Source organism: Takifugu flavidus, chromosome 14 (genome assembly GCF_003711565.1).
Source record: "Takifugu flavidus isolate HTHZ2018 chromosome 14, ASM371156v2, whole genome shotgun sequence".
NCBI lineage: Eukaryota > Metazoa > Chordata > Actinopteri > Tetraodontiformes > Tetraodontidae > Takifugu > Takifugu flavidus.
Genome location: NC_079533.1, coordinates 15,159,768 through 15,182,975, shown reverse-complemented (window position 1 = coordinate 15,182,975; position 23,208 = coordinate 15,159,768). Strand labels below are relative to the sequence as shown.

Sequence of the window (23,208 nt, the reverse complement as noted above, 5' to 3'; positions counted from 1 at the left end):
TGAGGGCACCATTGTTAACACAATCAAGTTGTTGATGGTCTTCAAGGCATATGGTGAAACCTCCAGCGAAATGTGAAGCCTTTCTGCACCAACCAGGACACCTTCTATGTTTTGATGCTGGGGCCTTGAATGAGTGACCCTCCACAGTCCTCAACAGGCTGAGCTACTGCTGCCCCAGGTAGTTAAATTGTATTTATAAATAAGAAACACCAAAAATGTCATGGTGTGTGTGTGTTGGGGATGAGCTTACACTTCAAATAGAAGCTGAGATGGCTGAGAGGTTAAGGTAGTGAACTGCTAATCTGCTGTGCTTCTACAATTGTGGGTTCAAATCCTAGCCTCATTAGGGCTTTGTCTTTAGGATTCATAATAATCATCACCTGATGAGTCTCAGAAATGATCATTCTTCTTAATTGTAGATTTCACCAGAGGACTGTGGTGGACTGCTAACCCACTGTTCCACACACATGGGTTTAAATCCTCATTGGTTTTCATAATAGATCACTGGTGGAGAACTCAAAAGTCCTGAACTGTTAAAGACAATCGAGGCTGTGGTTTCACATTGAAAGTGTCTGCATGTTAATTCTCAGTAACACAGATGGGTTCAAACACAAACTCTTTATTAAAACTATTAACTAGTAAAAATCTTAAAAGTCAAGATCAGGCCTCGTGTGATTTGAAGCGAAAAGGCAGTAAAATATCTAAAATGAATGAGTACAGAGACGTTATGGAGCCTTGCGTCTTTTGGTAGACAGTGCAGGAAAATCCTCTTGCAACAAGGTATGAACTCTGCAGGTTGGACAGGTGTTGTGACCCTTCAGCCATGGCTTGATACACTGAACACAAACAGAGGCGTTGAATCACCCAATTTCATTTCATTTCACCAAATACTATGTTTTGAACTGGGAACTACTCACCTGGCTATGGAAGCTGTGTCTGCAGTCCAGCACGCACGTTTCATGCGGAACCATATCCTCGTGACAGATGATGCAGGGATCTTCAGTGTTTAGCTGCAAATAGCAAACTGAGTCAAGTCTGAGCTGATGGCTGTGCCTCACTGGCACAACAACATTAAACATCACTAGAAATTTAGAGATGTGGATTCGCTTGTGGTTTTCAAAGATGCGTGCCTGGACTTACAGCTTCTTTCGGTACGGCTTCCTGGAGCTCAGGTTTTTGCCAGACAGGAGGAGGAGGAGTAGTACTCTGAGCCACGCTTCCCACACTAGTCAATGTTGTGGAGTTCTGCCTCTCCTGAGAGGACAAATATAAACAACCTGTTGTCTGCCTTGGTGCTGTTCACCAAACAAGTCATTTCAGGTCTGTACAGCTGTTTTAACATCAATTATATTCAAGAAAATCAAAATCGAGGGAAAATGCTGCACTCTGTCCAACTCACCTGAGATTCCAGGATCAGCTGTGCCACTCCTCCGACCATCTCCTGAGACGGCACGCTGGTCAGTGTTCCACCGTTGGAAGAACGGAACTCATGAATAAATTTCATCAAATGCGACCTGAAAAAACAGATTTTCAAAGTAATACTCAAAGAATGTGTGATTGTTAGTAAAAAAAACCAACCCCAAACTGCTACAGACTTATAATAAAATGAACCTTGTGTGATGGGGGAACATGGCAGTCAGTTGCTCCATGACTTTGTCAAACACGGTGCTGCCTGCGTGCTCCACATTCCTGTCTGGACGCTTGTGCTGCACCAGAGCTGCAGTGGCTCCTGCCTCGGTTGCAGAGGGCTGCACATATGGAGGAGGGCTGTGGGAGGATGAAGGTACAGGGTTTCCACGGGTTCCACTTGGCTGCAACAACAGGGAAATCATATGGTTAGCCTGCTGCCACATATCTGAAACATTCATGATCATATAGACTAAAAATGAAATGTTCCCTCAAATGTCAGAATCAGAATCAGAATCAGAAGAAGGTTTATTGCCATTGTTCATGTAATACACAGTATTACACAAACTAGGAATTTGTCATGGTGTGCCGCTGCGACATTCAACATAACACTAGACATCAACACCACACTAGAATAAGATGTGATGCAATTACTTCTCTGTTCCTGTCCAAATGGCAATTCACCTACACATATCTGAGAAGTTTGAAAGATCCTCAATGAACAAACTTACTGCTGGAGCTTCAGGCAGGTTGTTGGTGCCAAAAAAAGGCTGCTCGGTGATTCTTCTCCTGCTCTTCTCTTGATCAATATTCTCCTGGTACAAAGTCTGTGGATCAAAGAGAGAATCTCCAGTAATCTTTGGACAATCTTCATTAAGCATCAGTGCTCAGTGATCTTGCAACCCTATAGAAGAGATTTTCTTTTCTGTTTCTTTGACACTCTCTCTGAAGCAGTATTATGCTATTTCCAGGTCCTGGTTTAGGTTTCCGGACGAGAGAGTTGGTCAGATATAGAGCTCAGATCTTTGAAAAAAGGCACGCATGAAGCAACACACAGTTCAACAGGTGAAATGATGCCCTTTTCTAAGAGTTGTAGTGCTATAGTTGACACCCAATCTCCTCCAGAAACCCAAACCAGGACCTGCAAGTACCTTAACATACTGTAGCTTCCAGACAGATGTAAAAGGCTGGAAAGTGATGTGGCATCACTAACACCCAATATAAGTGAAAAAAAAATAATCAGGAAACTACACCAACCTGAGCTATGTGAGACCTTCTGGTGGCTAATGACAACTGGGTCTTGCAGCTCTGGATCTTACCCTCCAGACTACTCTTCTCTGCTGCCATCCGATTGCTGGGAAAAACAGGCAACTGATGAAAAATGTGTCTTTCCTTAAAGTGGACATCCCACCGTCATCTCCCAGGACTCACCTCAAACCAAGGAAATCGCTTAAAACTGTGTCATAGTTGGCCTTCGTCTCTCGAAGTTTATGGGCAAGACTGTGGATGGAAGAGAAGACAAAAGCAGAAAACTAATGAACGTTTTATCATTTCCTTTGATTGATGTAAGGTTCTACTTCACTATAATGAAGTCTGAACGGCACAGTTGTGCTCTTTTAATGAAGCTCATTTCATGGAAAGTACAGTGTGGACCCAGTGCCAGTAAGTCTCTAAACCCAGACAAAACTGGTTTCATTACATTAAAATGTTTGATAATATATCTTTAAACAGATATGTACCTTTTTTGCTCCTCCATCAACTGTTCTCTTTTCACCTTGAGGGACTTCAGGACCTCCTGGTTGGCTTTTTTCTCCTTCTGGTCCTTCTTCACCTCTTCCTCCAGCTTCTGCTGGAACAGGGACAGCTCTGTATTGGTAACCTTAGAAAAGAAAAGAGATGCAACTGATGAAGACTTGCTATTTAGATGAAGACACTTAACTGCCACTGCTCTGTACCTGTATATTTGCAGTTATCTTCTGAATCTCATCCTTTAGGTCAGTTAGATCCTCCACGTCGACTTTTTCACAGCCACTTGATATTTTTTCGATCTGCTCCTCCATTGACCCGATGGTCTTTTGCATTTTATTGATGTCACCCTTGAGGAATTAGAAATGAGAAAATTGTGGGTAAAACTTGTCAATTTAATTCCAGATTTGTAAAATTCCATGTGAATATTCAAACCCACCAGCTGCTTCTCAAAACGCTCGTGCAGCTCGGTATTCACTGCAACACTCCTCCTCGTCTCCTGTGGAACCTTAAGAACATAAAAACAATCTTAAAGCTCCTCACAGCTCTCCTCTGGGTATTGGTGCCGTTTCTCATGGTGAAACTGACCTGTACTGCTGCAGGTCCAAACAAAACAGTTTCCTCATCTGCCACTGAAGATGTAGACGGACCATTTTCCTCAACAACAATGTTGTCCTCAGAGGAATAAAGATCCACTTCCTCATCAACAGATACCAAGTAAGGAGATAGTTGCTGAGTGTCAATATTTGCCACCTCAGATGAGAGACCACTTTCTGTGACTGCAGGTTGAGTAAATGAATGGGTAACATCAGGGGGCGGAGCAGGAGGGTACGTATAATAATGGCAGGTGTTTGGAATCCATTCGGATCCATTCGTGGCTGAGAAGTAACCAGGATTATAACTTGGGAAAGCAGAAGCATGTGGATAAGGAGACACTGCATTCATATCGTGATATTCAAAATCATCCAGTTGGTCCAGGCCGGCTCCTCCTTCAGCCTGCTGCAGGGTAGCAGCATCCTTGGCCAAAGCGATACAACTCCCCACCTTTATAAAATGACGGGACTGCAGGAGGAAAGTTTGGAGACCGCCTGCGTCTCTGATGCTGTTTTGAGCATCTGGAGGAAAATTGTCCAGTTCTCCCACCAGCAGAGGATTCTCGGGGTCCAGGGGGCCAGACGCCTCCAGGATTTGAGCAAAATAGCTGATGGAGAAAATGGCATTTTTGTCATCCCTGAATTTGTATCATAAATAGAGACACTAAAAACAATAAAAGGCAGCTATTTGACAAAAGACGTTCTCATTCACATACTTATACAAAGCCTCTTCTGTTGAATCGCGAATGTTCTCCAAAACATCATTTCGACCACGGTGCCTGGTGCTGTTGTACTGCAACTCAAAATCTGCCACCTGCTCTTGAAGGTGACTCGGTACATGGAACGGATCACTAGAGTGAAGAAAAGAGCTGTTGGCGTTTGCATAAAATGTCAAAAACCACAGGTCTTATGTGACGATGCTCACGCAGCTAATGGAACTTACAAAGGTTCGTCTTCTAAAAACTCATGGTCCTCTTGTGACGTTACCCCTCCTCTCCCATGATACATAGCACCTTGAACGGGAAAAAGGATCTTTGGCTCTTTCTGCTTCTTTTTCCGGACTCGATTTTTAATAGAGGAATTCTGAAATGAGGATTTGCAGGACAGACATCAAAAATCATTTCAAAACTACAACACCTACAGATTCTGTCCAGTGTGAAGAACATTTTTGGAATGATTCATTGTTATAACAGGTTGACTCTCATAGCCAGGAAACTAAATGTAAATTTAAACAGCTTCGTTAAATTCTAATTTTGTTACATTGCACAAAACTTACATTTTTAATTTCATTCGTTTTTTGTATGATCGAACAACATCCATCTGAAAAACAAAGACCAGGTTGTTATATAATCATGTATTTTTAGTCAGATTATATGACAGAAAAGTAATGAAATATATTGTACGTACCCATCACATCAAAATATTCATCCAATATAGACTGGAAATGGACATAGTGGTCCCTGTGCTCCTCCAGAGCCCAGATAAAAAGCCTTGTATCATGCGCTGGGGCTTGCTTTAGGTATTCAGCTACACTCAAGCCGATACTTAAGAAGAGTTCGGGTTTAGCATCGAGTTTTTCTTTAATCATGTCCTCGATTGGCTCAAACCTCAGCAAAATAGTCAAGTCGAGCTGCTCCAGTTCTCTGGAGAAACGCTCAAGAAAACTTTTTGCAGCATTTAGACCTAAAGAAAGGATCAAAAATGAAGATCATTTCAGCATCCAACTTCCTCAGATACAGCAACAAACCCAAGAGCAAATTCTACAAGCTAACCTGTTTCATTGAGCGCGCAAGCCCAGTTGCAGAGTTTTGGATTTATATCCGTACAGGTACCAAGGACTTGAATGAAGACACGAGCCCAAACTCGGTTCTTCCTCTCCAGCAGAACTTCAGCAAACTGTCCAAGGGTCTCCAGTTGTTCCTTCTCCCAATGCAGTAGCTTCAAAGCTAGCTGGTTCTTCCTGCTCAAGTCCAGTTTAAGCCACGGCTTCAGCGCACTGGCAAGTGTTGCCACACAGAGGGACTTCTCCTCTCTAAATAGCTCCATTTTCTGGCTGATCTGCAGAAGGACTCGATCCCTGTACTGTAGCCATGCTGAAAAGGCCATTTATCAAAAAGAAAAATTGTTATTGTTCACTTTTAAAAACCAATCTGCCCATCTGGTACCAGCTTCCAGAGCAGAGAAACTGCAGACTTTAGAGTCCATGTGTGGACACTGGACGTGGTATGGTGAGCTACCTTTCTCTGGAGCCTGACATGCAGAATCTTCTTCCTGCTGCAGAACTTCGCTGTTGGTGACCTGTGATTCTCGACGCGCCTGCTTATGCTGTTTCCTCCCGATCAGATGCTCTTCCTTAGACTTCAGCTCCTTCAAACTGCTACATTTTTGAGTCAACTTCGGCTTCTTCTGCTTCTCTGCTTTCAGGATGGTTTCTTTAAACTGTAGAAAAAGACTTTAGCTCTGCTGCAAGCAGGCACTCTAGAATCTCATGTCACCTGCTGAGAATCATCTCACCTTACATTTCACCTTGCCTATGTGGTCAAAGATTTCCACACTGCAGATTTGTCCGATGCAATCTGGAGTCAAACAAGGTTCTTGGAGGAACTCCTGTAAAGTCATGGTATAAAGAAAATTTACACTGGAGGCAGGGGGAGAGAAGGCATGCTTGGAGATAAAGATGCAGTGTGGTGGAGCTAAAATGAACCTTTTCATTCTTTTCACAGGAGGACAATGTCTTATAAGACTTCCAACATGTCATATGGTATTCTACCACACACTTCTGACAGCAGTGTATCCGAATAAAGCCCTAAAGGAACAAGCACATATATTTTAAAGGTTTTTTTTTTTAAATTTTAAATAAAAAAAAAACACTTTATCGCAATCGCTGGCTTGCCTTAAAATCTGGATCTGTTAAGTAGATCTCAGGTTTCCCGAGGCACTTCTCAGACCGACAAATGGCATCAGGATTAGGAGGAAACTTGCACGAAGATATAGCATCCTCCAAAAGTCCCTTAAAAAGGTAAAACAAACAAAACAAGAGAAATTAGTTGGACGACAACAACATAATTATAACAAGAATGGGAGCAAAACAAAGACCCTAAGGATGAGTGTTACGGTGCTATCTTTTACAATTATTTGTATTCTTAATCAATGACATTTTCAATAGAAGTGTAAAACTTTGAAATGGTCACATGCTCCAAAAAAGTAGACATTTTAATTCAAATGTGCATAACAAAAGACCCACACACCTTTAAATAGTCTGGCTGCGTTTCCATGACAACCTCTTTTGTGAAAGGCCAGGTGAGTTTACCTGGCATTATATGATTCTGGACCATATGAAGAGAGTCTAGAAATGGCTGCAGGGCCTCTGCAAACCTGTCCAAAGAGTAGAGGCGTGTATTCCATGAAGATAAACACAGGAAGTTGCAGTAAAATAGCAAACATCTGTTTACCTGTTCTCGCGTACAAACACCCTCCCGATGCCATAAAACACCAGACACTGAAACATTCTTTCCTCATATGATTCCATCTTTTTTAGAATTCCTTGTGCTTCTGCAAGTTTCTGTGTTTAACAAACAGGCCGCAAAAAAATGTTACTCCCGCCTCTAATTTTTGAGGACAAACCCTTCTTAAAAGGACAGCAAAAATGGTAGATGAGTCACCTCCTGCTTCCCGATAGCTGTGAGCGCTGATGCATGTCCGTAAAGTAAAAGCAGCACGTCATGAGTAGAAAGACCCAGATCCTGAGAGAACACAAAGACAAACAGCTCAACCAAACATGAAGTTATTTTTCAAGATTTCCATAAAGGTTCTCACTCATCCACCTCATGATTTTAAATGTCTATAAGCATCAGTTTATTTAAACAAGGCATTTATTATTATTTTTTAATTTTAGCTTCTCAACAAACCAATTTTGACAACCTTGGGTGTGGTGGTTCCCAGTAAGACCAATGCTTTGCGGAAGGCCTGCTCTGCGTCGTAGCTGCGGAGGTCGGTCAGAGCTGCATGTGCGTCCTGCACCATACGGCTCAATTCTACACACAGCTTGACTTTATCATCCCCTTTCTTCTGCTTCTGCATCGAGAACACATCACAGAAGGTCAGACAGATTCACTGCATTGAAAAAACTGGAGATTTAAATACAATTCTTGAGGTTACTGATCATAACACTGACAACAGTGTTAAAAAATAAAGATTCACGTGACAGAAGATTAAACTGAAGTTGAACTTAATCTCACCTCATTTTCAGAGCTTTTAGCCTTTGGCATCTTCTTTGTGGCATTGCTGGCTCCTGCGAAACTCCCTGTTTCCACCCGCTGAGTCTTTGAGGTCATCCCACTTAAAAATTCAAAAATCAAATCAACTTGACAGCATGGTCTTTAAGAATCAGACTTTAAAGATTTAAATACCTTTAACTGCATTCAAATGAAGGTTTAACATCATAATAAAATAAAATGCCCTCAAAAATACTTTCAAATTCATTTTGTTTCAGCCCAATTACTTGAAACTGAAATTAAACTAAACCAAAAAGATTGTTTCACTGACTTTGCTGTGGGTTCGCAGGCTTTAGAACTGCTCCCCTCAAGAACTTCCCTCTCATTCTTTCCTGAAGAGATTGAAGAAAAAATGTTGCACTTGGTCGCCAACTTGCAAAAAAGTAGCTATTATGTAATAAATTCAAATGTCATGTTTACCGAACATAGAACCACTCATGCTAAGTGTAAAGAGGCAAACCTACTTGTTTTCTTTCCCATTTTATTCTGCGAGACCTAAAAAAACCCAAAGAACTTCATATTAAATGACAATGTGTGATTCGAAAGTCACAATCAAAAGAGCAGCAACAGCTATTTTCAGCATTATAACTACAGTTATAGATCAGGATATTTTAAATTTCAGTATAAGTATAAATTACTACATGGTATAACTGGGATACTAACCTTTTTCTGTGGAGCTGCAGTTGCTGCTGGAGCCTCTTTCATTGCTGCTGGAGCGTCTGTGCTCGTTGCTGGAGTGACCTTCTTGGAAGTGTTGTCCTTTCCTGATCCTGACTCTGGTGTGTGTTCCCTGTTTGACCTATCAGGTGAGAATCACAAAGAAAAACAACAGCTGAGAAATTTTTTATCCAATCAGTAAAAAGTAACCACTGTTCGTGGCAGCACGCAGCTACCTTTTCTTCTGTGATTTCATTGGTTGTTCAACTGAAAGTGAAAGAACAACATTAGTTTCATTTCTAAGCAACAGAGAACTATTTTTTTTTCTCCAGTCTGACACAATACACTGTAAATGGGTGTGTGTACTCTTGTGAATTGAAAGCAGTTTGAAGAAAATTTCAGTCATCACCACGTTATACCGGTATGTGATAATGAGATTAGGTGCAGTATGGGTCAATGACACATGACACAGCATGTTTAGAAGGAATCTGACCGATACCTTTGAAGCCTCCACTTTGACAATGGAATTTCAGATACTGCTTCTCCAGGTCTTTGATTCCGTCTTCGCTACTTTGACAAAGCTTAATAGCAAGACTGTTGGCACAGATTGCCATCTGGACCTCTCCCAAAGAGAACAGAGCCTCACAGTAGCGGTAATGACCCTGCGAAGAAACCTCACATTCAATTTTTTGCAACACTGCAGCAAAGAGGCAGTGTTGCCGGCTGCTGTCAAACTGCACAATAAACATAATGCCTGCTAGTCTGCAGACTAGTGGACATAAATAAATGTCTAAATTTACCACTGGACTCGCACAATACTGTAACTTTCAACCATATATATGTGTATATATATACATATATACACACACACACACACACTTTTTAAGATATTTTCTATTCTTATTTCAATTATCTTCTGTGTGTTTTTGCTGCTGTTGCGCTGTAAATTTCCCCGTGTGGGACAAATAAAGGAATCTGAAAAAAAATCTCACCTTTGGCCAAAGTGGTTCTATCAAAATGGCCCGTTTTCCATCACAAACAGCTTTTCTGTCAAAAGGAAATTTTCAATTTAGGAATAAAGCATCTGAGTTGTAACATTCTAATCAGCATCTAAGCATCAGTAAGTCTCTTAAGTAAAAAAGGAGAAATTCAGGTGTAAACTTATGCATAAACTGTGTGCCAAAAACTGATTCTAGGAGTCATAACAAATACTTACAGATATTTTTTACTTTTGATATAGCAGAGGGCCCTGTTTCCATATATGAAGTGGTTGTCAGGCCTGGGAGAAAAAAAAAAGATTGTGAAACAGCATGGTCATTCTGAAGAAGCATTCTATTTTGATTGATGCATGTCAGTGATGAAAGAAAGAAGAAAATGTCAATGCTCATCACTTACCAATTGTTAATAGCTTGGGTATAAAACTTGACAGCTTCTTCATACTGCTCTTTCCGAAAATACTCATTTCCTTTTTCCTTCATTTTTTCACTTTTCTGGTTGAAGGAGAAAAAAAGAAAAGAAATAAAGACCCTAAAGATGCCCTCAATGAAGTAAAAACATAATTAAAAGGAAGCAGAAAACACCTGAATGATAGAAAACATTACTGAATGTCACTTTTTTTATTTCTTACCTCCATGTTGTATGAAGAGGGTATAGTCTTCAAGCTGTCCAACATCGCCCTCACATTAGATGACATGGTCTTGATAAAAGAGCCATCTAGTTTAGAACAAGAACCATTTAAATCATCAATAACGCAGAGATGCTTCAGGAATAACATTATGGGAAAAAAATGTTGGAGCATCTATGATGGCTTGTATAACTATAGCTTACACTGCGTGAAGACAAAGTCCAGGACCATGAAGCAAGTTTGTTCACTGCCAAAAATCTTGATCCGATCCGCCATATCCGGCTCTCCTGATACCGTCAACCAGTGCACCGCATTCGCAAAAAGCATCGGGAAACCCTGACGATTCAAATTCAAGTGTATTTAAAAGCTCGTGGACAGAAAATAGTTTTCAATAACCAACGAAGACCTCACAACACCCCTGCACCTCATGACTATTGAAAAACACAGAGCATGCATAGTTTTTATAAAACTTTTAAAAGAGGAAGCATCTTTCTGTACTGACATATTGTAAACACATTCATCTTCAATGGGATGATCACCTATCACTGTGAAAGGACAGGCTGAGATTCTGATCTTATTTACTGAGGTGGTCTAACACCAGCCACACATGATTAACAAAGTCGACTTTACAACTGAATTTGTATCACACCAGGGACAAACGTCAGAAATGAAACACAACACAAGCCTTATCTCATAAATTATACTAATCAGTACCAATAATCACTTCACTGACTCACCAAGGAAAACATTTCGCTTATCCATAAGATGCCCTTCGCCTGCTCCGGGTCCAACTGTAGCAGAGACACAAACAGGCATATTAGAACAAAAGTCAGCATTTGATTTTACATTTGTAGAAAACTAACATGGGTTACAACTGGTTACAGTTTCAGACACTGAAGGGTTTACTTACAATTCCTCTCTCCAAGGCTCTGCAGATTGCTTCCAATGTTTCTATCTTTTGAAGATGCTTGATGGTTAGATCTTCTCTGCAAAAGGGAGGAAACTGTTACACAATGCAAATAGTGGAGAAATTCTGGGCTTTATATCCACACTTACTTTTTTTCAATAAGATTGATGTGTAAAGCCCATCTAAAAGCTTCGTGCCTCTCGTCCCGTTGCAGAAGAATGGGCAGCCAGAAATAACAAATTTTCATTTGATGTGCGGCCCCATATTTGATATTGAGTGGGATTTGACTCCATTCACAAAATAGCATTTCTATAAAGAGTTAAAACATTTAGTTACTTATTAGTTATAAGCTATAGCTATAGACTTCACACTGTCCAATGTCTGTTGGAACCAAGCTTGTTTATTATATATTTATTGATTACATGTTTATTACAATCAATTTTTATCGTCTTTAAGAAAACAATTTATGAAATGCATTTAAAAAGAATGATATGCACGATTAAAATAACAGTAGTCCTTAAAAATACGTTATTAAAAACAAAACAGAGTCGCTTACCTGCATGTTTGGATCTGTAACTGGTCAGGTTTTGATGGCCCAACCATTGCTGAATGTCAACCGTGATATAGAGGAATATAATTAGTATATAGTTAGTTTAGATGGACTCGTCATCACCTCAGAGATCCAAATCATCCTTTCATTTCAATTCATAGTGTCGGTAAAGAAAATATTAGCTTACCCAATTCTCTCTTTCACCCAGATCAGAATCGGAGTCTGAATCCATCACGTTGTCTAAACCTGCAAGAACATTTTTCATAAATCACTGTCAACGATCAATGTTTTTCAGCAGAAGTGGAATTCCGGGAGTTTGATTCGCATACGTCCACACTGAAACTTTGCCAAGACTTTTGTCACGGCCTTCCGTGTTTGGCTCATAATGTTCCAAATGTACCAATTTAGACTATGATATGAAGTATACCTGGGACTGCTTTTACGTCCACTGTGGGCACATTAAAGACTCCACATTTTTTTCAGCGAATCTGAGCTAATACTATATCTACTTACTCATGATGTGGATTCAACATGCCACTCTCGTTTTTGATGAAGCGAATCTTAAGAACTGGAAACTAAGAATGCCACTAAGGCGCTTACGGTTACTCACCAGCCTCTAACGTTGCGAAAACTGAATCTTTATTGGCAGCTTTGACTTCTTTGGATCTTACTCTTTGTTGGGTTTTCAATAAAATAGTGTTCTTGCTATTCGGGCGCCTAGAAAATCTATTCCTCTTATGTATTTCCGGTAATGTAGTGCGAAAAAGAAACTCGTTACGCACTTCCGGTGCCCTGTCAGGTTCCGGCCATTTCATTTTGTTTTCAGATCATCTGCGTTTTATTTATTATTTATTTTACAAGGATGCGGATCATACCACTGCTGCTTTATAATGAAGGCGAAATCTAAGCTTTCTGAACCACCAAAACAAGAACTGTCTTTAAATTGTTTGACATACTCAAAAGGGCGACATCTGCTGGTCAACCATAAACACATCATTTGCATGGAAAAATCAAGGAACAGTTGGCATGAAACAGTGCGAAGGCAATGCTGTTTAAAGTTAGAATGTGACAGGCAGGCAGGCAGGCAGGCAGGCAGGCAGGCAGGCAGGCAGACAGACAGGCAGGCAGACAGACAGACAGACAGACAGACAGACAGACAGACAGACAGACAGACAGACAGACAGACAGACAGATAGATAGATAGATAGATAGATAGATAGATAGATAGATAGATAGATAGATAGATAGATAGATAGATAGATAGATAGATAGATAGATAGATGTGACGATTACGTTTGGGTTTCTTTTCTAATGCGTGCACATGCACATAATCTGATCAATTATTAACTGGCCCTTTACTGTGGCTCCCAGAGAGGAGTTGTATCAGCTGTTTGGACAGGCCTTTATATATTTTGATTGTATAGATACTGTATCTAAATAGATATAGATTTATAGATGTTGCTATAAATCACTATTTACTATTTACACTGCATACTTACTAGAACATGGTTTAGACATCCTCATAGATTCACTGTCAAATCAGGTAAATTGGTGTATAGATTAAACAATTACATTGCCATTGGTGTATTCAGTTCTTGTTCAGATATTTCACCCAATCTGTGACTGTGTGTTTGACAAATTAGCATTTTTAATGCAAATATGAAATAACCCCAGAGTAAAAGAATAGCTGAAAAAAACTGAGGGTAAAGCATTGCTATCACATGGAATAAGAGAATTAAACAATAAGACCAACACAAGGTTCCAAGTCATCGTGAGGGTGACAGTCAGTTGGTGTTGACTGTGCATTGACAGATTGGTTTTCAGACTTAAAGTTAACCAATTTTAAAATGCTAATTTAATGTCTAAAGCTCAAAGTCATCCTCTTGTCTCAGGAGACTATACAAGACTTTTTCAGGGTACTGGAAAAAGTGTTTGTTCTGCTCCATGTCCAGAGCATCCATGATGCGGCTCACTAAAGCGTGCTGGATGGCTGGAGACTCACACTGGTGATGCTGCACACTGTGACTCACATTCCTCAGTGGCTCGATGACTAACAGACCCATAGCACTGCTGTTAATTCCAGAAGAATTGCTGAGCCTCTTTCTCTTTTCTGTCCCTACAGCTGATTTATCATCAACTTCTGTCACATTCCCTCCAGAACTGTCACTTAATACTTCTATTTTACACTTTCTGCCAATGTTAGCAGCTGCATTTGATGCAGTTGGCTCATTGATCTTCCCAGCTGCGGAACTTGCAGCGATCAGGTTGGGGCCTGACCAGGTCAGGCTGGTCTGGTTGAATGTGCTACTTTGCCTTAACACACCGGACTGCCTGTTTCTGCGTTTTCTAGGCCTTGGAGCTGCAGTTTCACGAATGTTTCTGCGGAGATAGACCTTGTAATCCACGATCAGTTGATTTAACTCTGACTTGCAAGATCGGCGCAGTGACTCCGCTGCTCCTACTGGCATGGAATTCAGACGAACCTATTGAAACAGAATTCCATCATACCTTCATTTTTAATTGATGCACCATTCACAGCATGATTCTTAACTTGATGACGTCTATTCCAGTTTTTATTGTCCTAATAGGACTTAGTTCGTTATAAAATCAGGGGTAAAATTAAACTGGATTAAAGTGGTTTGGTTTCACTAATATTTTGGAAAACAATGCGCACACAACCGGTCAAAAACTGCCAACCTGATGGATTCTCATGTGCATATGAAACGCTGCTCCGGTTAACCACTGCTGCATGGCTTCTGTACTCATCCTCTTCTTTGTGGTCATCCTCTCATAATGATCAAGCAGCTCCAAGTTCAGCAGTTCGTCAAAGATTTCTGTGGTCTCAGCCATCTTCTCTTCATCATTGGCCAAGCCAGGGATGAGTTGAAGGTATCTGTGGATGATCCAGCCAATTCTGGAGGAACTGCTGATTCCAAAAATAACCTGAGCCTCGGCTCTCTGAGGGCTTCCTGTTGTACGGTCAATTCCTCGGATCTGGTGGGAAATGGAACATTTGACAGTCTTAATCCAGTCTTAATCCTGCTGAAACTGACTGTTGGCTGGTAAAGATAAGAAAACTTTACAGTGGTTGGAAATGGCAGATAGATAGATTATGTAATCATGAGAATTATCTTGAGTTTAAGAGGAGAAAAACAAGCATCTAATATTTGTACAGTTTGTGATGCCAATAAAGTCGATTCCACAAACAAAAAAAACAATCTTTTTTTCCCTCAAGCAGTTCACCATCTGAAGCTGAAAACACTGATCCTGTCGCTTTTTATTTAAAAAAAAAATCCCACTGGATTTTATCTACTTTTGTAAATGTAGTTGCTTTAAATCGCCAGATTAATCAAACACCATAGATGGCCTTAACATAAAAAATAGAAATGCAAATTAAAGGCAGAATTACTGTTGTGCAAACACCTTTCACCCACTTGTTGAGAAACCTGGTCAAAAATCAGGGACAGAGCGAGAGCGACGACCCCAACTCCTCCGTAGGTGACCCTCCGGCTGCCTCCCAGCCTCTGAGTCAGGTTCTGGGTGAACGCCGCCTGCTGCTCGCTGCTCATGCTCCGCCGCAGGAAGCCGTACTGATGCTGCAGGGCTGCTGAAGAATCCGGAGACAGGAAGGTGGTGAGGACAGGATCTAGGGAGATGTCTGGAAGGATGCTGGCATCTCGAGCCACCAAGAAGAGCTCCTGGACCGTGGCAGGAGAGGGAAGGCACAGAGTGCGACCCGTCAGGATCATGGTTGAAACGGCTCTGTTTGTTTTCTCTGGTTTTGACCCTGTGTGTGTTTGCAGTATTTGTTCAAGTTTTCAGAATCATCAGTAGTGAAAACAATCAGGACAGAATGACTGAATTCTGTCTTTCATTTTTTATTGATATTCAATAAAAAATATCATGTTACATAAAAGCTTCACGGATTCACTGTTTTAAGGAATCGTGGATGTCGCAATGCACCGACTGGAGAATATGGCCAGAAATCAATATATAGATAGATAGATAGATAGATAGATAGATAGATAGATAGATAGATAGATAGATAGATAGATAGATAGATAGATAGATAGATAGATAGATATAGCGTTGTGGATACATCAGAAAACTTGGAAAATGGCAAGATGGTCCCTGACTGAAGCCCTGCAGCGGTTTATGCTTCTGTGATCACATTAAAATTTACATGAGTACTGACTGATTTTCAAATAAGACACAACATATGAGAATATTATAATATGAGTATGATGTTACTCAGAAAATCAACACCAGGAGATAACATGTGATTTATTTTTATTTTATTAATTCTAATGCTGTTAGGTGACATGTGAGGGGTTTCTGGAGACTGCAATAACAACTTTTTCCACCAGAGGCCTCTAATGTGCAAAAGTGAGAAAAAGCAGTTTTAAAGGGCCAGTGTCTGAAGTCACACAGCTGCCAACAGCAAGTCATGGCTTCTCAAGGAATTGTTTCTTCATCGTGTAAGCACTACTTTGAACAAACATTTACGGTTCTGGGAAGTAATTGTCATTGGTTTAAACTAGTTTGCATCCATAAGAGATGTTACATTATTTTCAAACTGTATTTACACAATACAATCTAAATAAAAAGCAGATAATGTTTATACATGCCAATATAGTCCTGGAAAAATGAAGAAATAAAGAAAGCTTTATACACAGAATAAGGCAGATAATATATACACAGTACTAATCTAAAGATATTAGTATCAAACATCTGTCAAATATTCACACTGCAAGAAAACAAGGAATTCAAAACAGTTTATAGTATATACAAAAATACTTATGCAAATGCCCCTATCTTAATAGAAAAAATAAGAGGAATCTCATCAGGAGGGAGTCACATTATATTTGAAACATGCACTTGCCACAGGTGGCTCTCAGTTCAGTGGTGGGCCACATTTATAGGGACGTAAGTGAGAAAAAAGGGTTGTTGGTGCAGGGAGAGTTGGTCTACTGTGCTCTTGGTCCTCTTCTCACTTATGTTCACCTGTGCTATATGTGACTAGACCTATAGTACACAGTTGTAATCTCTAAAACTGGCTCCTCTCACACCTTGGACTCGCTCTCTGCATTGGCAATGTCCCCATTCCTCTCAGTCTGCTGGCTCTGGGTCTGGCCCTCCAACTCTGTCTTGGTTTCCTGTCCCTCCTGCTCGGACTCGGGCAGTCCCTGCTGGCTCAGCTTGCTGCCCAGCGACCAGGTCAGGGGCAAACGGTTGCGGTTGGCTATGTCAGCAAGCTCTTTGGCACTGTAGGGAGGTGTGTTGGTCTCATAGATGTCGTGGAAGCTGTTGTAGTCCACCTCGTAGAAGCCGTCCTCCAGGGTCAGGACTGGTGTGAATCGATAGCCCCACTTGATCTCGCTGCTGACGTAGGAACTTCTGGCCTGGCATGTCATGCCTGTGGACGCGATACAATATTGCAGTTGCATGAAATGGATTAGTCCTGACATCCATACAATGAAATGTGCTGCAAAAAACAGTTCATTTCAAAAGAATCTCAAAGAATTTACAACTAATTAACATAGTTGAAAAAGCTAAGTAATATCTCATTTTATTAGTAAAGAGTTAGTAAAATATAAACTGTATTTATGGGGACATATTTATTTGCAGGTTCACCATTTAATCGTCACTTTCATGCACTTTTATAGATTGCTTTATGCATGTGAGGTGGTGACGTTGTCAGGAAGTGCAGCTCAATGCAAATCTGGGAATAATGAAATCATGTGTGTGTTCAGATGTAACTGAGCTTAGTGTGCAGTGGATGGACTTTGAATGGAGGTGTGTGAGGTTTTGATTGGCCTTCACTACAATAACAGACTTCCTGTTGTATTTCCAGAACACCTGCACCCTTCTCTCTTTTCTATCTTGTTCTCTCTTCCCTCTCTCCCTCCTTCATGGTCTCTCTTGCTGTCATGTAATAATTCTGCAAATTTGACAATCACATTACAGTTAAAGCCTGCTGACAATATCTTTCTCTTTCAGGGGGAAGGGTGAGTTTAATCCCTGTCAGTCGAGCTTTGTTTCTGTGTAAAATTTATCTTCAGCTACAGAATGTCCTTGTGCGGCTCTCCAGCAGCTGCTGAAAAAATATTTGGCTCAGTCATGCCTTGTTGACTTTATTAGCGCTGGGAAATGATTGCGTGGCTCTTTCTACATACAGACGAGGCGCATGTTTAAGTTTAGACTCTGCTGCCGCCTCTTTGTGAAACCATCATCCAGTCTTGAAGACATCAAGAGATTTTTTTTTATAGTGGAAACAGCTTTTACAAAAGACACAAAATACACTACAATGTATCCCCACAAAGCTGCAGTAAAAGGTGTGATGACTCACCTGTGGCCTCCACCATCCCCTCCAGGATCACAACGATCTCCAGCTCTTCCTTGCTCAAGTGAGCTTGTGAGATGTCCCAGAAGGGGCTTATCTCATTTATCTCATGGCAGATAATAAGCGGAGACACCAGGAACAGCCTGTCATCTCCTGTATTGTATCCCACATTTATGTCTGTCTGGTTCAAAGGGATGAACTCCCCTTCCTTGGTCTGCTTTGACTTGATGAGCTTGGCCCTGATGGAGGCCTCCACAATGTGCGAGTTTCGGAGGTCTCCGACTCTGAACATCAGGCACAGCCGCCCATCTCTCATGGAGATCACCGCGTTGGTGGAAAACACTAAAGTCTCAGCTCGTTTCTTAGGCTGTGAAATTTTAACAAACATGCAACCCACCATGAAGGCATTCACAATAGATCCCAGCACTGACTGAATTAAAAGCAGTAGTATCCCCTCGGGGCATTTGTCCGTGATGACTCTGTATCCATACCCGATGGTGGTCTCTGTCTCGATGGAGAACAGAAAGGCTGATACAAATCCGTTTAGGTTATTGACACATGGAGTCCACTTGTCATCTGCTAAATGGTCCAGATCGCCCCGAAGGTATGCAATAAGCCACCACATGAAGCCAAAGAAGAGCCACGTGACAGTGTACACCAGCACGAAGATGAAGAGGTTGAACCTCCACTTGAGATCCACCAGCGTGGTGAAAATGTCTGTCAGATAGCGGTACGTCTCCCGAACGTTCCCGTGATGGACGTTGCATTTCCCGTCTTTCTGGACATACCTCTGGATCTTCTTGACTCTGTGCACTTCTGCAAGCTGCTTAGGCAGGTCCTCGCGGGCCTGCTTGGGCAACTTGGGCTGTCTGATGATAGCCGGGCTCTCCACATCCTGCTCCATGGGCGATTCTGAGTGGATTCAAGCCTGTGGAAGAGAAAACACGCAGGTAAACAGTAATAACTAGCAAGTGCAAATCAGGAGACCTGCTGTTTCTGCTTTCACTCCGAGCAGGAAGTGCAGCATCTTGGTCAGGCATGTGGACAGTTCTGTTTGATCCTGCGAGCATCGTCCCAATACTTCGTCCATTACTCTAATCTGTAACGTAAAAACCTATTTTGGATTTACACACTGGAGCGTTTGGGCAAATACGAGCTGAATTGGTGCCTGTGGAGGTTCTGTCAGGTTGATTAATAAAGACAGGCCTGAATGCAGATAATATCAGAGACAATGGACCTCCTACTTCCATTGTTCTGTCCCACCACCACACGAGTAAAGACCATTATGCAGATCTGCAGTATGAATAGTCTCAGCCTGAAGCTGTGCTGCCCTGGCTTTGCCGGTGTGTGCGTGAGTGTGTGTGTATGTGTGTGTAGGGATGGGGGGAGGTAGGGGGGAATCAAAATATGATGTGACCGCATTTGAAGTGTAAGGCAACTTATCCAGTGCAGATATATAAACACACAAAATTTAACTTTAAATGTGAATTAAGCAACTAATTTCTGTTGTGATGTTTTTGGGGGATCTGCTAATTTAAATAATGGAGGAGGGGAGGCTAACTGTTGCTGGCCTAAACATTGTGGTTAGAGGTTCCTTTGATAATGATGATGATGATGGAGGATTATTTGAAATCATCCAATGTGCTACAGTATGAACCTTATACAGTATGTCTTCAATGTCCTTCTTTTTAAAAGTAAAAACCAGATATATCATCGTGGAGGTCAGAGGTCATGGCGGGACTGCAGTGGACAAACTTCCTTCCTTGTCCATGCTGTGTGTACTGTGGTTTTACCACTGAAACAAATATCTGCTAAAGCTCTTCTGCTCTTCATTCATGGGGGAATATGAACTCGTGCAGTGCAGGTTTCCACGGCAACATGCAGCTCAGTCCACCAAGTGCTCACAATATAGCAGGAATGTGTGATGCCACACGGGATTGGATAACGTTTGTATGCTTCAGGTGGCCTAAGGTGGAACAATGTGCCGAATGCTCAGTGAATGAAAGTGTCATTCAGGGAGAAGCTGTTAGTTTTGTTTTTATCTCTACACATGAATATGAAAGGCAGCAATTATTGCTTTTGATGATGGAGCAGACGATGCAGGAATAAAAGATGAAAGACAAATTTAATGCCGAATAACATCATAACCGACATCGCTGGATTTCGGAACGCAACATCTGCATATTTGTGAAAGATGAACTCCTGAAAAGGCTTCTTTTGATGTCAACTAGAGCACTTTAGCGATGCCTCTTGCTGGGACACCAAAGTTTTTACTGGTTTATGTGGCGGTTACTTGCACCATTCTTCACCATGTCCTTAAAATGCAAATGACAATTTTGCAAAAAGTTGCATTGCAGTTCAAGGAAACGGTTTGTTTGAGACCCCGGTCTCAACGCACTGAATCTGTGGAGGTACTTCACTGGAAGCACCTGTGCCAGAACACACACCTCTAGGGTGACCTTCCGGTCAACGAAATGCAATAAAGTGCCCTCCAGGGTGTTCTTTACAAGACACAAATCTAATAAAAGGCCCTCTGGGGGGTCGTTGCTCTGACACACCTCTGCCCCTCAAACATGTTTGTAATTGTCGTTATCTTAAATCGGACATCTCGACATATTTTTGCACACCTACAGTAAATAGACATTTTTTGGGGGGGGTTGGGGGGGCAGAGATGATGTAAAAATTAATCTGAATTAAAAATATAACAGACAGTTAATGAATCAGATCCTTTACCTACAATAATTTAATATTAGTGTTCATATTTTTAACAATAATTGGATATGTTTTTTTAAATATATGCCAGCCTCAGGTCGTAAAGGGCATAAGAACAAAGCGGGACATTTGCTTCTCGCTTTGTCGAACAGTTTTCACACTTTGTGGTAGAAGATTTTCAGGTGGGTTTAAACCAGATGTGGTCAAAATTGGCTGGAGGTCTCGAGGGAGGGCGATGCTGTTTTCACGCTCAAGGACAGCTGAGCACAGACGGCAACGATGGCACAAATCATTTATCTGTTCCCGGTCAGGCGACAAAAATGATTCTCACTTCAAAAGTGGTGCAACTTTTGGTAGGTAATAACAGAGAAGTGGCCAACTGGCACTGATACAATTGGAATATAATAACTGGAAAAATGACATTTTTAGATAAAATATACTGGAATTTTCTGCTAAAACAAACACATAGAAGATACAAGACAAGCAAACATGAATGTTAAAGTATATGTATACACCCAAGGTTTGCATTTATGAAGGGCTTAACTATGTTATAAAAAAATATAATAAAAAAAATCACTTTATAAAGGCATTCTCTCAATAATGATGATGATGGCATCTAAGATGAGGTAAAATCCCTGTACAAAAAACATAAATCACAGTGCATAAATGCTGAGACAACATAAACAAACAACAGTGATGTGGAGTGCAACTCAACTGCCCCCTGCTGGCTGGCTGCAGTCACTCATAAACATGTATGACAAGTTGTCACATCCAATGCTAAAACCTGCCGTTTGCCCTGCTGTAAAAAATGAACACAGTCTCTCCATGTAGGTATGCAGAGATCCAAGGTTGCTTATAATCAGTCTATTTTATTCTGGCTCATATGTCAGATGATGGGTTAGATCACAACGCTAACATCTAATAGATTTATTTTTGATGAGTGAAGCAGACCTGTGGGTGTCCTCTCATGTATCCAGATATAGTCTGAAGAGCAAACAGATGTTTTGGGGTTTTTTTGAGCGTGGATATCTGCTGTTGACCGAGATAAACCTCATTTGAGTCCATCGTCTAAAAGTGACCCGGGTACAGTTCAGCGTCATGGTTACGACCAGGACGCCCAGCAGCAACGAGCCTTCAGACATACTGAGGAGGTGTAAAAAAGCTTCGAAGGAACTTCAAGCTCTGCTAAATCTGAATTAAACTGGACTTAACTAAAAAGGGGAAAATAAATGCATTTTGGGTAGGAAAAAGAACCAGAGAAAAATAAACACTGATTTAATTATCATGCTGTTGGTGAAAATTCAAAGCTAGAATTTAATTCGGAATATGGATTACAAAAATAAATTTTGACATTTTGGAAACATTTCTTTTAGATTATCAAATAATATGTAATTGGTAATTTGTTGGGTTAATTTACTTGATTCCACCAGTCATTTTCAGCTAGTCTTCTCCCCCAATGAATAATCTAAACTAGTATTTTATCACTTTATCATTCTTACTGTACTGTTGATCAGCTGTGTCTGCAGGCTAGAGATTTCCCGTTTCCATGGAGATGGAGGTTGATCCAGATCACAATAATAACAATAAGACCAATAATGACAATAATAAAAGCCTGTTAATGGTATCTTCTGCGTCTATAATTAGCGCCGGGGTGGCTCGTTTGGCAGCCCCGCTGAGTGGTGGTCCTCCTGCAGTGATGTGAGGCCTGCAGGCTCCCTCAGCCTGTAACATTTCCCCCTTCCAGCTTCTTCCATCTACCGAGCTCCTTCCTCACGGCTCAGCCAGGAGAACCCACATCTGACTGCGCTTTTCTCCCAATTAATGTCTTATTCGCCTCTGACTGTTATGTAACTGCCCACCCCCACCGTCGCCCCCCGTCCCCCGGTAAAACAGATGATTGCTTTTGAGCAGCTGTAGATCCGCGTCTGCGGCGGGATCAGCGGAGGAGAGACGGAGGTGCTCACCTTGTGCGGCAGATTCACTCTCCGGGTCATTTCAAGCCGTTTTGCTGCCATGAAAAAAAGAAAAAGGAAACAGCTCCGCGGAGAGAGCAGCCGGTGGTCATCAAACTGCTGCGGTGGAAGGATATAGCTCCTAATTCTCTCTTGCCTCCATCCTTCTCCTCTGAAAAAGGCATCAGCCGACAGCCTCCACCCCTCAGATGGACGAGAGACGTAGGTGAAGACTGCAAGGAGAGAGAGAGAGAGAGAGACGTAGAGCGAGAGGGAGAGAGAGAGAGAGAGAGAGAGAGGAGGGGGAAATGAGCGTTGATGAAAAGCGATATTAACATTTAGGCAATATTTGTTTATAATTTATAATTGTTTAATTCATAAACCCTTTATCGAAATGATTCCGCTGGCATTGTGAGTTATGTATATGTAAAAATATAAAAGCA

At 41.3% G+C, this 23,208-nt stretch overlaps 3 protein-coding genes across 6 annotated transcripts; all 3 read right to left on the bottom strand.

The window, feature by feature from the left end:
• Positions 1-599: 599 nt before the first annotated feature.
• Positions 600-12,588, bottom strand: ttc3 (tetratricopeptide repeat domain 3). Of its 3 annotated transcripts, none has more exons than XM_057053361.1 (42): positions 12,369-12,588; positions 11,946-12,004; positions 11,765-11,813; positions 11,358-11,517; positions 11,212-11,287; positions 11,039-11,092; positions 10,505-10,637; positions 10,305-10,390; positions 10,073-10,167; positions 9,894-9,956; positions 9,670-9,724; positions 9,177-9,339; positions 8,914-8,944; positions 8,684-8,819; positions 8,485-8,515; positions 8,292-8,352; positions 7,985-8,084; positions 7,668-7,820; positions 7,409-7,489; positions 7,199-7,308; positions 6,995-7,121; positions 6,640-6,756; positions 6,451-6,552; positions 6,261-6,353; positions 5,984-6,185; positions 5,519-5,839; positions 5,154-5,429; positions 5,023-5,066; positions 4,690-4,829; positions 4,463-4,615; positions 3,742-4,354; positions 3,593-3,661; positions 3,363-3,503; positions 3,147-3,286; positions 2,839-2,907; positions 2,665-2,761; positions 2,139-2,234; positions 1,612-1,811; positions 1,400-1,514; positions 1,141-1,254; positions 918-1,010; positions 600-836 (listed from the first exon to the last, which is right to left on the bottom strand). In XM_057053361.1, exons 1-42 carry the CDS (start codon positions 12,571-12,573, stop codon positions 726-728), a joined length of 5,334 nt encoding a protein of 1,777 aa, XP_056909341.1. In that variant the 5' UTR covers positions 12,574-12,588; the 3' UTR covers positions 600-725. The 3 variants fall into 3 exon arrangements, 2 of the variants coding, with proteins under 2 accessions (XP_056909341.1, XP_056909342.1); XM_057053362.1 differs by having other exon boundaries at positions 4,463-4,597; XR_008953531.1 differs by lacking the exons at positions 600-836; positions 918-1,010; positions 1,141-1,254; ... (1 more) ...; positions 1,612-1,811; positions 2,139-2,234 and having other exon boundaries at positions 2,680-2,761; positions 2,839-2,909; positions 3,148-3,286.
• A 148-nt stretch (positions 12,589-12,736) lies between these two features.
• LOC130537016 (uncharacterized) lies at positions 12,737-15,588 on the bottom strand. The gene is made up of 3 exons (XM_057053370.1): positions 15,193-15,588; positions 14,456-14,752; positions 12,737-14,241 (listed from the first exon to the last, which is right to left on the bottom strand). Exons 1-3 carry the CDS (start codon positions 15,505-15,507, stop codon positions 13,621-13,623), a joined length of 1,233 nt encoding a protein of 410 aa, XP_056909350.1. The 5' UTR covers positions 15,508-15,588; the 3' UTR covers positions 12,737-13,620.
• A 443-nt stretch (positions 15,589-16,031) lies between these two features.
• On the bottom strand, positions 16,032-23,167 carry LOC130537014 (G protein-activated inward rectifier potassium channel 2-like). Of its 2 annotated transcripts, none has more exons than XM_057053364.1 (3): positions 22,778-23,167; positions 18,108-19,029; positions 16,032-17,174 (listed from the first exon to the last, which is right to left on the bottom strand). In XM_057053364.1, exons 2-3 carry the CDS (start codon positions 19,003-19,005, stop codon positions 16,822-16,824), a joined length of 1,251 nt encoding a protein of 416 aa, XP_056909344.1. In that variant the 5' UTR covers positions 19,006-19,029; positions 22,778-23,167; the 3' UTR covers positions 16,032-16,821. The 2 variants fall into 2 exon arrangements, with proteins under 2 accessions (XP_056909344.1, XP_056909345.1); XM_057053365.1 differs by lacking the exon at positions 22,778-23,167 and adding an exon at positions 22,313-22,653.
• Between the last annotated feature and the right edge of the window lie 41 nt (positions 23,168-23,208).